Raw genomic sequence first — 16375 nt, forward strand, 5'->3', positions numbered from 1 at the left:
CAAGATGTCACCAGAGTGAAGAGGTCGTGGTCCAGCACGAGTCTCGCACGATATAACGGCAGTAGATAAAGAGTTCCCACGGTACTCGGCATTTCTGCTATTTGTGCGAGTTAATTGTCCGTTTCCCGAGCATTCCCGTTAAATCTTGAATGAACATCGTGAACTACACGTGACACAAATGATGTAACTTTTTTTTTCACACACTATATATATCCTCCCTTGGTTGAATTGGCTCATTTGGAGACATATTTTACTGTGTATGTGGGAGACACAGATGGACTGAGCACAGTACCTCGGTCTTACTGTGTGTGGGAGAGGGGGAGAAAGAGACGTACACTCACCTGTGTAAGAGGGAGGGAGAGAGAGAGAGAGGCACACACAAGGTGGATGTGAAATCTCACCTGCCTGTTTCAGTGACAGACACCCGCCACCAGTAAATGAAGACACCCCCATCTGTCTCCCCCTCCTCTCCCTCGACTCCCCCACCTTTCTCTCCCAACTCCAGTCCCGTCCCGACCCCCTGGGAAACTGAATAGAGCAACAGTCAACTGCTGCCTGTGCGCTGATATGACAATAAAGGCTACTTTACTTACTGAGTTAAAGAGTTCCCACGGTAGACTGTAAAACTGGGACCCTGGTTCTGGACTCCCCCAACACCGGAACCCTTCTTCAGACAGCTTAATCGGAATTGAGTCTGAAGATGTGTCTCGTCCCGAAACATCAGCTTTTTTTCTCCAGAGATGCTGCTTGACTCGCTGAGTTACTCCAGCTTTTTGTGTCTGTCTTCGGTTTAAACCAGCATGTGCAGTTCACTCCTTACACGGGTCTCTGTACAACATTGATTGGTAGCGTTCCGGACCCCTGGACCCGAGGACTCCGACCTGTATCTCTCAAAGAAGTACATGTGAAAAATTTCTCACGGACCATAAAAATGCGTAACCTTTCAGTAAAGTATCTTTTAAAGTCCCTTTTAAAGATTATAGTTATTTTCTTGAATCTCATTAACATAACTCATGAATAAGTTGATGTCCATATGCAGATGCAAATCTTTATTTTTATTTATTTTTTAAATTCAATCCCACATAAGATAATTTTTACTCACCTTCTGTCCCCTCTGTCCAGCTTCCGGGTTCACCGTTCGCAGGAGTTCCCACGGTACCCGCAAGAGTTATTACGGATATTGCACTGGCCACTACGTCCATATAATGTTGCAATACTCAACCACAAGTGTACAAGTCACTCTTGGAGAAATTCAAACTTTCTTGAATTTTCTCCCGAGTGACCAAATTACACGATGACCTGCCGTTAGCGCTACGGTGGTCCACGGTGGTCCACGAATGCCGCACTGTTATCGCACGAGGTTCCCACGATGTTAAACTCCGGTTAACTCTTGCGTCAAGTCGCCCCGTGAAAAGGCCGCTTAACCGCTTGCTAATTAGTTTAGTTTAGTTTAGAAACAGGCCCTTCGGCCCACCGAGTCCATGCTGACCAGCTATCCCCGCATACTAACACTGTCCTACACACACTAGGGACAATTACACTTAACCTACAAACCTGCACGTCTTTGGAGTGCGGGAGGAAATTAAAGATCTCAGAGAAAACCTACGCCGGTCACGGGGAGAACGTACAAACTCTGTACAGACAAAGGTTTCAAAGGTCTGTTTTGTGTCAGGTGCACCAATTAAGGTACAGTGATGTGCGAATTACCATACAGCCATACAGCAAAAAGCAACAAGACACACAACTATATAAAAATTAACATAAACATAAACATCCACCACAGCGGATTCCCCACATTCCTCACTCTGATGGAAGACAGAAAACTCCAGCCTGCTTCCTCTTTATTCTCCCACGTCGGGGTGATCGAAACTCCCGTGTTGGAGCGGTCGAAACTCCGATTCAGATTCAGATTCAGATTCAGATTCAATTTTAATTGTCATTGTCAGTGTACAGTACAGAGACAACGAAATGCATTTAGCATCTCCCTGGAAGAGCGACATAGCAAATGATTTGAATAAATAATAATAAGTGTGCGGGGGGGGGTGATTGGCAGTCACCGAGGTACGTTGTTGAGTAGAGTGACAGCCGCCGGGAAGAAGCTGTTCCTGGACCTGCTGGTTCGGCAACGGAGAGACCTGTAGCGCCTCCCGGATGGTAGGAGGGTAAACAGTCCATGGTTGGGGCGGTCGAAACTCCCGCGGCTTGCAGTTCCCGAAGTCGGTCTCTGACCAGAGACCGCGGGCTCCATGATGGTTGGAGCTCGGAGGTCGATCCCTGGCAAAGGGATCGCGGATTCTGCGCTGTTAAAGTCCCGTAGGCTCCCCGCGGTGGAGCTCTCGAAATCGGTCTCCAGCAAAGCCCGCCAACTCCTCGATGTTAGGCCGCAGTGCGGACGGAGATACGATACGGAAACGAATCACATCTCCGTCGAGGTAAGAGATTAGAAAAAGTTTCCCTCAACCCCCCCCCCACACCACCACCCCCCCCCCCCCCCACCACCACCCCCCCTCCACCAACCCTCCCCACCCCCCCCCCACCACCACCCCACCCCCCACATAAAACTAGCTAAAGAACACTAAAAACATACATTTAACACATACTATTAAAACAAAGAAGGAAGGGACAGACAGACTGTTGGCGAGGCAGCCATTGCTGACGCACCCGTGGTCAGGATTGAACCTGGGTCTCTGGTGCTGTGAGGCAGCAACTCTACCGCTGCGCCACCCACAATGTTTATTCAAACTGATGTAGAGAATGCACAGATTCTTTTACCCTAAGAAGGGGAAACGAGAACCAGTGTGTATAGGTTTAAGGCGAGAGGGGAAAGATTTAATGGGAACCTGAGGGGTAACATTTCCACACAGAGGGTGGTGGGTGTATGGAACGAGCTGCCAGAGGAGGTAGTTGAGGCTGGGACTATCCCAACGTTTAAAAGATATTTGGACAGGTACATGGATAGGACAGGTTTGGAGGGATATGGGCCAAACGTGGGCAGGTGGGACTAGCGTAGATGGGGCATGTTGGTCGGTGTGGGCAGGTGGGACTAGTGTAGATGGGGCATGTTGGTCGGTGTGGGCAGGTGGGACTAGCGTAGATGGGGCATGTTGGTCGGTGTGGGCAGGTGGGACTAGCGTAGGTGGGGCATGTTGGTCGGTGTGGGCAGGTGGGACTAGTGTAGATGGGGCATGTTGGTCGGTGTGGGCAGGTGGGACTAGTGTAGATGGGGCATGTTGGTCGGTGTGGGCAAGTTGGGCTGAAGGGCATGTTGGTCGGTGTGGGCAGGTGGGACTAGCGTAGATGGGGCATGTTGGTCGGTGTGGGCAAGTTGGGCTGAAGGGTCTGTTTCCACACTCTATCACAATGACTCTAAGAGAAATCCAGTCTCTTGGCTTATTAGTCCTACCCCTAATACAGCCCATCAAGAGTGTGTTTGGGACTAATCTGAATGTCTGTTGGTCAAGAATGTAAATATTTGTGACAGTGAATAACAAGGAAGATTAATGTTCTCCACTGTAGACCAGACTTGGTCCCAACAACCTCTCGACGTTCAGGGTCAACGACTCCCAAGTCACACAATGAGGAGCTGGTCCTCCTCGTGAGAGCGGGAATAATAATGTTACTGTTCATAAATTAGTGGGCAAAATTAGGGCACATGGTATTGGGGGTAGAGTGCTGACATGGATAGAGAAGTGGTTGGCAGACAGGAAACAAAGAATAGGGATTAACGGGTCTCTTTCAGAATGGCAGGCAGTGACTAGTGGGGTACCGCAAGGCTCGGTGCTGGGACCGCAGCTATTTACAATATACATCAATGATTTAGATGAAGGGATTCAAAGTAATATTAGCAAATTTGCAGATGACACAAAGCTGGGTGGCAGTGTGAACTGTGAGGAGGATGCTATGAGAATGCAGGGTGACTTGGACAGGTTGGGGGAGTGAGCAGATGCATGGCAGATGGAGTTTAATGCAGATAAATGTGAGGTTATCCACTTTGGTAGCAAAAACGGGAAGGCAGATTATTATCTAAATGGTGTCAAGTTGGGAAAAGGGGAAGTACAACGGGATCTGGGGGTCCTTGTTCATCAGTCTATGAAAGTAAGCATGCAGGTACAGCAGGCAGTGAAGAAAGCGAATGGCATGTTGGCCTTTATAACAAGAGGAGTTGAGTATAGGAGCAAAGATGTCCTTCTGCAGTTGTACAGAGCCCTAGTGAGACCACACCTGGAGTATTGTGTGCAGTTTGGTCTCCAAATTTGAGGAAGGACATTCTTGCTATTGAGGGAGTGCAGCGTAGGCTTACAAGGTTAATTCCCAGGATGGCGGGACTGTCATATGCTGAGAGAATGGAGCGGCTGGGCTTCTGGAGTTTAGAAGGATGAGAAACTTCTATTGAAACATATAAAATTATATTATGTGTAGGCAGGAAACATATTCCCGATGTTGAGGGAGTCCAGAACCAGGGGCCACAATTTAAGAATAAGGGGTAAGCCATTTAGAACGGAGACGAGGAAACACTTTTTCTTACAGAGAGTTGTGAGTCTGTGGAATTCTCTGCCTCAGAGGGCGGTGTAGGCAGGTTCTCTGGATACTTTCAAGAGAGAACTGGATTGGGCTCTTAAAGATAGCGGAGTAAGGAGATATGGGGAGGAGATAGGAACGGGATACTGATTGGGGATGATCAGCCATGATCACATTGAATGGCGGTGCTGGCTCTAAGGGCCAAATGGCCTACTCCTGCACCTGTTGTCTTTTGTCTGCTGTCTAACTTCACGTGATAGGAGCAGAATTAAGCCATTCGGCCCATCAAGTCTACTCCGGCTGATCTATCTCTCCTAACCCCATTCTCCTGCCTTCTCCCATAACCCATGACACTTGTTGCAAGGATTAGATACATCATGACTACCAGTCTACAATGAGGCAACGTTGATGAAAGGTTCTTGCTCTGCAGCCATGTACTCCTCACCTGTACTCCACATGTACTCCACATGTACTCCTCACCTGTACTCAACACCTGTACTCCACATGTACTCCTCACCTGTACTCCACACCTGTACTCCACACCTGTACTCCACACCTGTACTCCACACCTGTACTCCACACCTGTACTCCACACCTGTACTCCACACCTGTACTCCACACCTGTACTCCACATGTACTCCACATGTACTCCACACCTGTACTCCACACCTGTACTCCACACCTGTACTCCACACCTGTACTCCACACCTGTACTCCACACCTGTATTCCACACCTGTACTCCACACCTGTACTCCACATGTACTCCTCACCTGCACTCCTCAGCTGTACTCCTCAGCTGTACGCCACACCTGTACTCCACACCTGTACTCCACATGTACTCCTCAGCTGTACTCCTCATCTGTACTCCTCACCTGTACTCCACATGTACTCCACCTGTACTCCACCTGTACTCACCTGTACTCCACATGTACTCCTCACCTGTACTCCTCATGTACTCACCTGTACACCTCACCTGCACTCCTCAGCCACTGACTTGTTCCAACAACTGTTGTAAATGATTTTCAGATTCGGACATGAACACACGGCTGAGGTCCGTTGCTGAGTGCGGTGGCAAATCTCTACAGGACCAACGGACTCCCAACCTACCAGGTACGTGTGGCCAGGTAGCGCGGTGCCAGGTACATAGTAGACATCGGTGCCTCTACACATGTCACAAAGTGAAACTCATTTATCAAACTGTGTTTTTCCATCAACACACTGCCTCGTTTCATTAGGTCATGGGATAGCAGCAGAATTAGGCCATTCGGCCCATCGTCTACTCCGACATTCAATCATGGCTGATCTAACTCTCCCTCCTAACCCCATTCTCCTGCCTTCTCCCCATAACCTCTGACACCCGTACTAATCAGCAGCTGACAGAGCAGCTCTCCAGAGGGTGATAAAAACTGCCCAGGGTATCATTGGACTCCCCCTGCCCCCTCTGGAGGACATTTACCACTCCAGATGCCGCAGCAGGACCTGTAATATCGTGAAAGACATTACACATCCTTGTCACCACCTTTTCACACTGCTGCCCTCAGGAAAAAGGTACAGGTCGCTAAAGTCATGCACTGCCAGACTCAAGAACAGCTTTTACCCATCAGCAATCTTGGAACTGAACTCTGTCTCGGGAGCGGGTTATGGGGAAGGAGGGGGGGTGGGAGACAGTGTTAATTTATGTAAATGTGAATCCATGGGTGGGTTTGGGGAGGGAGGGAGTGTAAAAAGTATATGTGAATGTTTGAAGTTCTTTTAAATGGAGAGACACAGTAATCTCGTTGTATGTGACACATGCAATGACAATAAAGCATTCTGATTCTGATTGTGATTCTGAATCTATCTATCTCTGCCTTAAAAATATCCACAGCTGTCTGTGGCAAAGAATTCCACAGATCCACCACCGACTAAAGATGGCTTCTATTTTGATTTTGTGATAATCAACTTCTAATTTTTAAAACTAATAACTAAAAAATTGCTAAAAAAATGTGAAACTCCTGTTTTTAATTTTACAGCGGTTAAAAACAAGAGTTTACAGAAACTCTTATATTGAATCTAACAAAGACCAGAGAGCACAGGTTAGAGGGGCAAAGTTTAAAGGAGATGTGTGGGGCAGTTTTTTTACATTCTCAGGCAAGTACTGGAGGTGATGGGTTTACACCTATCCATGTTCTCCACAGATGCTGCCTGACCCGCTGAGTTACTCCAGCACTCTGTGAAACGTCACCTATCCATGTTCTCCACAGATGCTGCCTGACCCGCTGAGTTACTCCAGCACTCTGTGAAACGTCACCTATCCATGTTCTCCACAGATGCTGCCTGACCCGCTGAGTTACTCCAGCACTCTGTGTCTTCTTTAGTAAACCTGCAGCTGCAGTTCCTTGTGTCTACATTGAACCCTTGTGTTGTGTGTTGAGCAGATAGCATCAGAGAACTGTTCTCCCGTCTGGAGCCCGGGTTTGTCCGTGTGGATCAGAACCTGTCCGTGGCCAGCCAACACTACCAGCTCTTCAAGCATCACTTTCCCAGCGCCCAGGCTGAGCTGTGGTGTCTGCAACGTGAGTAGTCACGCACGCTTTGTTGTCATGTGTCCCACATAGATCTGTGACATTGTGACATGCTGCAGCACCACACAATATGTAGACATAGTACACTGGAAACAGTATGATACACGAGGAAAATGTTCAGTGTGTGTGTACATACACATACCCGCATGCACACACACACACGCACGCACGCACGCACACACGCACACGCACGCACGCACGCACCCACATGCACACGCACACGCACGCACCCACACACGCACACGCACACACACACACACACACACACACACACACACACACACACACACACACATCGAGGACCAGAGGACATAGGTTCAAGGTGAAGGGGAAAAGATTTAATAGGAATCTGAGGGGTAACCTTTTCACACAAAGGGTGGTGGGTGTATGGAACAAGCTGCCAGATGAGGTAGTTGAGGCTGGGGCTATCCCAAAATTTAAGAAACAGTTGGACAGGTACATGGATAGGACAGGTTTGGAGGGATATGGACCAAGCGCAGGCAGGTGGGACTAGTGTAGCTGGGACATGTTGGTCTGTGTGGGCAAGTTGGGCACACTCACTCTCTCTCTCTCTCTCCTGCAGGCTGCAGTGAGGAGCATTTGTGCAGAGTGGTGACATTACTGGACGTTGGGGAACTACATTACGAGTGTGTGTTGTACCCAGACACACAGCTGTGTCAGCCAAGTCGTGACCCTGCCTCACCTGTGGTCACCTGCACTCTGACCCTACCTGAGCTGCCACACCTGGTGTACAGGAGGAAAGGTGAGACTCGATGCTGTGTCACAGAGGTTAGTGTCTGCGACCAGAGAAACTGGAGCATGGACGTTTGTTCTTTAGTTCCTACAATTAGATTGTTTGTAAATCAGATGGTTTACATGGACTGAAGATACTGAACAATATTACATGGTCTGGATCTGGATGTAGAACGCTGACAAGGTCTATGTAGAGCATCATTCAGCACTGGACTATTTTACACTCGACAATTGTTACATTTACACCAAGCCAATTAACCTGCAAACCTGCACGTCTTTGGAGTGTTGGAGGATACCGAAGATCTCGGAGAAAAACCCACGCAGGTCACGGGGAGAACGTGCAAACTCCGTAAAGACAGCACCCGTAGTCGGGATGGAACCCGGGTCTCTGGCGCTGTGAGGCAGCAACTCTACCGCTGCGCCTCTGTGACTGCCCGATTATACTGAAGCTGTTCTCTGTACACACTGCACAGTCTAGAGCAGGGGTGGGCAACCTTGTTCTGTGTAGGGGCCAGGACGTATGTCTGTGAGCGGATGGCTGCAACTCTACCGCTGCACCACCGTGCCTCCCGTGAATGGATGTGTGTGTTGAAGAGAGGACAAGAAGTCAAGGCCGACTGGGTTCTGCTGTTTATAATAAGAGGAGTAGCTGGTGTTCTGGGGAAGTGTCAATACACAATACACAATAGCAAATACACAATTAGTGCAGGAGTAGGCCATTCGGCCCTTCGAGCCAGCACCACCATTCAATGTGATCATGGCTGATCATCCCCAATCAGTACCCTGTTCCTGCCTTCTCCCCATATCCCCTGACTCCGCTATCTTTAAGAGCCCTATCGAGCTCTCTCTTGAAAGCATCCAGAGAACCTGCCTCCACCGCCCTCTGAGGCTGAGAATTCTACAGACTCACAACTCTCTGGGTGAACTCCCTGTGTCCTTCATTGGATGACTATCACAGCGAGTCAAACCAAGGGTGAGTCAGTGGAAAATTGTCACAAGATTATGCGAACTAATTACTCTACAACACTGCAAGAATTGTACAAGAATGATTCCAGGAATGAGTGGGTTAGTATATGATGAGCGTGTGTCGGCACTGGGCCAGTACTCGCTGGAGTTTAGAAAGTTGAGGGTTGGGGGACCCCATTGAAAAGTACAGAATAATGAAAGGCCTGGATAGAGTGGATGTGGAGAGGATGTTTCCACTAGTGGGAGAGCCTAGGACCAGAGGGCACAGCCTCAGAATTAAAGGGCGCTCTTTTGGAAAGGAGGTGAGGATGAACTTCTTTAGTCAGAGGGTGGTGAATCTGTGGAATCCCCGGCTTATTGACAATCCCGATCCCGACAGTGAAGCGCAGACACATAAGGTGCGCGGCCGTGCCGGTGGCCTTGTGCAGGATACGGTACGGCCAGAGCTCGGCAACGCTCAGCAGCACCGCTATTGGGGTCGCCAGCGCAGGGCTCCTTGTGTCACCGCGTCACCGTGTCTGGGCGCCGCAGCCTCGCGCACGGGAGGTACTGGAGATGATGGGTTAGGGGCTGCATTTGTCCCGGGGGGCGCTGGTTGACAACCCCTGGTCTAGTGCTTAAGATGAGAACGAATTAGTGAACAAAGTAGGAAATCTTTGCTAAACTGATAAGATGCAGGAATCGGGAAGAGATGGACAGGAAAATGTTGTCGCACTTTAGCTTTGAAATCAGACTCTAGCAGCACATGGCCACGTTCTCCAGTGTTTCACTAAAGGGGATGTAAATCTGCTGCCATTTCCACCCAGGAAGTGACAAGATAGCTCAAGACAGACACAGAGTGCTGGAGTAACTCAGCGGGTCAGGCAGCATCTATGGAGAACATGGATAGGTGACGTTTCACAGAGTGCTGGAGTAACTCAGCGGGTCAGGCAGCATCTGTGGAGAACATGGATAGGTGACGTTTCACAGAGTGCTGGAGTAACTCAGCGGGTCAGGCAGCATCTGTGGAGAACATGGATAGGTGACGTTTCACAGAGTGCTGGAGTAACTCAGCGGGTCAGGCAGCATCTGTGGAGAACTTGGATAGGTGACGTTTCACAGAGTGCTGGAGTAACTCAGTGGGACAGGCAGCATCTGTGGAGAGAAGGAATGATGGACATTTCAGGTTGAGACCCTTCTTCAGACAGAAGAAGTGTCTGAAGAAGAGTCTCAACCCGAAACGTCACCTTCGATTATCTGAATGGTGTCAAATTAGGAAAAGGGGAGGTGCAACAAGACCTGGGTGTGCTTGTACATCAGTCACTGAAAGTAAACATGCAGGTACAGCAAGCAGTGATGAACGTCAATGGCAGGTTGGCCTTCATCGCAAGAGGGTTTGAGTTTAGGAGCAAGGAGGTCCTTCTGCAGTTGTACAGGGCCCTGGTGAGACCACACCTGGAGTATTGTGTGAAGTTTTGGTCCCCTAATTTGAGGAAGGACATTCTTGCTATTGAGGGAGTGCAGCATAGGTTCACCAGGTTAATTCCTGGGATGGCGGGACTGTCATATGATGAAAAAATGGGTCGACTTGGCTTGTATTCACTGGAATTTAGAAGGATGAGAGGGCATCTTATAGATACAGATACCATTATTGAGGGTTTGGACACGCTAGAGGCAGGAAACATGTTTCCTGATGTTGGGTGAGTCCAGAACCAGGGGACACAGTTTAAGGATAAGGAGTCGGCCATTTAGGACTGAGATGAGGAAAAACTTTTTCACCCAGAGAGTTGTGATTCTGTGAAATTCTCTGCCACAGAAAGCAGTGGAGGCTGGTTCACTGGATGTTTTCAAGAGGGTTAGATTTAGCTCTTAGGGCTAACGGAATCAGGGGATATGGGGAGAAGGCAGGAACGGGGTACTGATTCTAGATGATCAGCCATGATCACATTGAATGGCGGTGCTGGCACCTATTGTCTATGTTTCTACGCCTGTCACGGTGAGTGTGAGTTACTCGCCTGTCACGGTGAGTGTGAGTTACACGCCTGTCGCGGTGAGTGTGAGTTACACCATGAGTGTGAGTTACACCATGAGTGTGAGTTACACCATGAGTGTGAGTTACACACCTGTCACGGTGAGTGTGAGTTACACGCCTGTCACAGTGAGTGTGAGTTACACCATGAGTGTGAGTTACACACCCATCACGGTGAGTGTGAGTTACCACCTTCTCCATGAACACACTTTAAAACACTGCGGGCTCGTTCATTAACTTTCTTGGCTGATCTCCAGGAAGGACGTTGGGAGTTTAACGGGCCGTGAGGTGAATGTTTGCAACGTTTCATCCTCTGACCTCTCACATCCTAATAATGGTCATGAAATGACTGCTGACCCCTCTCCCAGCCCCGACCCTCTCTCCCCCGACTCTCTGCCGGGCTAATTGCTACATTACCCGACAAAGACGAGAGTTTATATTTCCGTCGTTTCAATCTCTCTCATGCAGAGTTGTTGTAAATTAAACTTTTTAAACGGGTGAAAGAATTCCTCGCCCCCTGGAGCTGATCTGAAACCTTCACTCTTGTGCAAGGCCCAGACAGGCTGCGCACTCCTCTTCAAATAGACGGCTATGTTTCTGGATCAATCCTTCATCTGATGCTAGCGACCGCTATAATGTAGCTGCAAGCCCTGTCTCTGCTCAATAGAAACACAATAGACAATAGGTGCAGGAGTAGGCCATTCGGCCCTTCGAGCCAGCACCGCCATTCAATGTGATCATGGCTGATCATCCGTAATCAGTACCCCGTTCCTGCCTTCTCCCCATATCCCCTGACTCCGCTATCTTTAAGAGCCCTATCTAGCTCTCTCTTGAAAGTATCCAGAGAACCTGCCTCCACCGCCCTCTGAGGCCGAGAATTCTACAGACTCACAACTCTCTGTGTGAACTCCCTGTGTCCTTCATTGGATGACTATCACAGCGAGTCAAACCAAGGGTGAGTCAGTGGGAAATTGCCACAAGATTATGTGAACTAATTACTCTACAACACTGCAAGAATTTTACAAGAATGATTCCAGGAATGAGTGGGTTAGTATATGATGAGCGTGTGACAGCTCTAGGCCTGTACAGGGCAGGGGTGCTGAGGAAGAGGATTTCTTGGAATGTATGCGGTATAGTTATCTAAATCAACATGTAGAGGAACCAACGAGAGAGCAGGCTATTTTAGACTGGGTATTGAGTAATGAGGAAGGGTTAGTTAGCAGTCTTGTTGTACGTGCCCCCTTGGGCAAGAGTGACCATAATATGGTTGAGTTCTTCATTAGGATGGAGAGTGACATTGTTAATTCAGAAACAATGGTTTTGAACTTAAAGAAAGGTAACTTTGAGGGTATGAGACGTGAATTGGCCAAGATTGACTGGCAATTAATTCTAAAAGGGTTGACGGTGGATATGCAATGGAAGACATTTAAAGACTGCATGGATGAACTACAAAAATTGTTCATCCCAGTTTGGCAAAAGAATAAATCAGGGAAGGTAGTGCATCCGTGGATAACAAGGGAAATCAGGGATAGTATCAAAGCGAAGGATGATGCGTACAAATTAGCCAGAAAAAGCAGCATACCGGAGGACTGGGAGAAATTCAGAGACCAGCAGAGGAGGACAAAGGGCTTAATTAGGAAAGGAAAAATAGATTATGAAAGAAAACTGGCAGGGAACATAAAAACTGACTGCAAAAGTTTTTATAGATATGTGAAAAGAAAGAGATTAGTTAAAACAAATGTAGGTCCCTTGCAGTCAGAAACAGGTGAGTTGATCATGGGGAACAAGGATATGGCGGACCAATTGAATAACTACTTTGGTTCCGTCTTCACTAAGGAAGACATAAATAATCTGCCGGAAATAGCAGGGGACCGCGGGTCAAAGGAGTTGGAGGAATTGAGTGAAATCCAGGTTAGCCAGGAAGTGGTGTTGGGTAAATTGAATGGATTAAAGGCCGATAAATCCCCAGGGCCAGATAGGCTGCATCCCAGAGTACTTAAGGAAGTAGCTCCAGAAATAGTGGATGCATTAGTAATAATCTTTCAAAACTTTTTAGATTCTGGAGTAGTTCCTGAGGATTGGCGGGTAGCAAACGTAACCCCACTTTTTAAGAAGGGAGGGAGAGAGAAAACGGGGAATTACAGACCAGTTAGTCTAACATCGGTAGTGGGGAAACTGCTAGAGTCAGTTATTAAAGATGGGATAGCAGCACATTTGGAAAGTGGTGAAATCATTGGACAAAGTCAGCATGGATTTACAAAAGGTAAATCATGTCTGACGAATCTTATAGAATTTTCGAGGATGTAACTAGTAGCGTGGATAGGGGAGAACCAGTGGATGTGGTGTATCTGGCTTTCGACAAGGTCCCACATAAGAGATTAGTATACAAACTTAAAGCACACGGCATTGGGGGTTCAGTATTGATGTGGATAGAGAACTGGCTGGCAAACAGGAAGCAAAGAGTAGGAGTAAACGGGTCCTTTTCACAATGGCAGGCAGTGACTAGTGGGGTACCGCAAGGCTCAGTGCTGGGACCCCAGCTATTTACAATATATATTAATGATCTGGATGAGGGAATTGAAGGCAATATCTCCAAGTTTGCGGATGAATTTTGTACGTTTCTATAAGATCCCCCCTCAATCTTCTAAATTCTAGCGTGTACAAGTCGAGTCTATCCAGTCTTTCTTCATATGAAAGTCCTGACATCCCAGGACATGCAAGAACATCCTTGTAGATCTCCCCTGCACTCTAGCTTATAACCAATGAAAGAAAAACACAATAATTCTATACCTTTGTCTAAAGTTCCTGAATTGGGCACAGTCCTGCGATCTTCAAAGGGTCCACTATCTGTGAGCAACGTTGCTGTTCTGTGGGAGGAGAATTGAAAGCCGTTGATGTTGGGTCGTTGCACACTTGACCCCAGGCTGTCTCCACCCTGACCTCCCTGCACCTCCACCCTCTCCAATGTGACTTGATCCTTTAATCTAAACGCCCACATACGGGGGAATAACGACTGTAAAATCATAAAACCGCAGATGAAAGAAACACAGCAACAGATTGGAATCAAACTGGCTCCAGTTTAACGATACCCAACTCCGCACTTTGGGAAAACTAATGGTTCAGGTCTCTGGCTCGTAATTCTGATATCCAAATCCTACTAATTGACAGGATGTTCAAATGAACTGAAATGGGTAGAAGGGGAGAGCCTTAGGGAGAGGCCTGGGCTACAGAGAGAGGCCTGGGCTACAGAGAGAGGCCTGGGCTACAGAGAGAGGCCTGGGCTACAGAGAGAGGCCTGGGCTACAGAGAGAGGCCTGGGCTACAGAGAGAGGCCTGGGCTACATGGAGAGGCCTGGGCTACAGGGAGAGGCCTGGGCTACATGGAGAGGCCTGGGCTACAGAGAGAGGCCTGGGCTACAGGGAGAGGCCTGGGCTACAGAGAGAGGCCTGGGCTACAGAGAGAGGCCTGGGCTACATGGAGAGGCCTGGGCTACAGAGAGAGGCCTGGGCTACAGAGAGAGGCCTGGGCTACAGAGAGAGGCCTGGGCTACAGAGAGAGGCCTGGGCTACAGGGAGAGGCCTGGGCTACAGAGAGAGGCCTGGGCTACAGAGAGAGGCCTGGGCTACAGAGAGAGGCCTGGGCTACAGAGAGAGGCCTGGGCTACAGAGAGAGGCCTGGGCTACATGGAGAGGCCTGGGCTACAGAGAGAGGCCTGGGCTACAGGGAGAGGCCTGGGCTACAGAGAGAGGCCTGGGCTACAGGGAGAGGCCTGGGCTACATGGAGAGGCCTGGGCTACATGGAGAGGCCTGGGCTACATGGAGAGGCCTGGGCTACATGGAGAGGCCTGGGCTACAGAGAGAGGCCTGGGCTACATGGAGAGGCCTGGGCTACAGGGAGAGGCCTGGGCTACATGGAGAGGCCTGGGCTACATGGAGAGGCCTGGGCTACATGGAGAGGCCTGGGCTACAGGGAGAGGCCTGGGCTACATGGAGAGGCCTGGGCTACAGAGAGAGGCCTGGGCTACAGAGAGAGGCCTGGGCTACATGGAGAGGCCTGGGCTACAGGGAGAGGCCTGGGCTACATGGAGAGGCCTGGGCTACAGAGAGAGGCCTGGGCTACATGGAGATGCCTGGGCTACAGAGAGAGGCCTGGGCTACAGAGGGGCCTGGGCTACATGGAGAGGCCTGGGCTACAGAGAGAGGCCTGGGCTACATGGAGAGGCCTGGGCTACAGAGAGAGGCCTGGGCTACAGAGAGAGGCCTGGGCTACAGAGAGAGGCCTGGGCTACAGGGAGAGGCCTGGGCTACATGGAGAGGCCTGGGCTACAGAGAGAGGCCTGGGCTACAGAGAGAGGCCTGGGCTACATGGAGAGGCCTGGGCTACATGGAGAGGCCTGGGCTACAGAGAGAGGCCTGGGCTACAGAGAGAGGCCTGGGCTACAGAGAGAGGCCTGGGCTACAGAGAGAGGCCTGGGCTACAGAGAGAGGCCTGGGCTACATGGAGAGGCCTGGGCTACATGGAGAGGCCTGGGCTACAGAGAGAGGCCTGGGCTACATGGAGGGGCCTGGGCTACAGAGAGAGGCCTGGGCTACAGAGAGAGGCCTGGGCTACAGAGAGAGGCCTGGGCTACAGAGAGAGGCCTGGGCTACATGGAGAGGCCCCTTCACCTTGAACCTAGGTCCTCTGGTCCTCGATTCCCCTACTCTGGGCAAGAAACTTTGTGCATCTACCCGATCTATTCCTCTCATGATTTTATGCACCTCTATAAGATCACCCCTCATCCTCCTGTGCTCCAAACGCCACCTATCCATGTTCTCCACAGATGCTGCCTGACCCGCTGAGTTACTCCAGCACTCTGTGTCTATCTCCAGCATCTGCTGTTCCTTGTTGCTATCTTTGTACTTCCTTGTACAAGTACTGTAGGAAGTGAAGGCTCCAGCTGCAGCAGTAGAGGAATGAGAAGGAAGCGTGTGGTCAGTAAATGGTGATCATGAGGAAGGCAACAGAGAGAGTGCAAGATTAAGTCCATTCAATCCTGATTAAAGATTGTCCAAGGGTCTCCAGTGAGGTTGTTGGGTGGTCCGGGCTGCTGTCTGATCGTCATTTAGTCATGGCCCAGGTCCTGACAGCTCACGTTGACAAACTTGCCATGATCATCATGTTCGTACACACAAGATGACAAACAGGTCCCGCCGTCTCCAGGAAAGTTCCGGAATCCAGACCATCACTGGGTTTGGTTGAGTTTATTGTCACGTGTACCGAGGTACAGTGAAAAGCTTTTGTTGCGTGCTAACCAGTCAGCAGAAAGACAATACATGATTACAATCGATCCATCCACAGTGTACAGATACAGGATAAGGGAATAACGTTTAGTGCAAGGTAAAGCCAGCAAAGTCCGATCAAGGATAGTCCGAGGGTCACCAATGAGGTAGATAGTAGTTCAGGACTGCTCTCTGGTTGTGGTAGGAAGGTTCAGTTGCTTGACAACAGCTATGATAACATATTGTGCGGGGATCGCTGGTCTGTGCGGACTCGCTGGGCCGAAGGGCCTGTTTCCACGCTG

At 49.5% G+C, this 16375-nt stretch overlaps 1 protein-coding gene across 1 annotated transcript in view; it reads left to right on the forward strand.

The window, feature by feature from the left end:
- The window catches only part of tg (thyroglobulin), a 161389-nt gene that overhangs the window by 66230 nt on the left and 78784 nt on the right, over positions 1-16375 (forward strand). The window contains exons 27-29 of the mRNA XM_033020435.1: positions 5546-5629; positions 6937-7074; positions 7667-7846. Of these exons, the coding sequence (XP_032876326.1) occupies positions 5546-5629; positions 6937-7074; positions 7667-7846 (402 nt within the window). The remainder of the gene's footprint in view (positions 1-5545; positions 5630-6936; positions 7075-7666; positions 7847-16375) is intronic.

Source organism: Amblyraja radiata, chromosome 4, assembly GCF_010909765.2.
Source record: "Amblyraja radiata isolate CabotCenter1 chromosome 4, sAmbRad1.1.pri, whole genome shotgun sequence".
NCBI lineage: Eukaryota > Metazoa > Chordata > Chondrichthyes > Rajiformes > Rajidae > Amblyraja > Amblyraja radiata.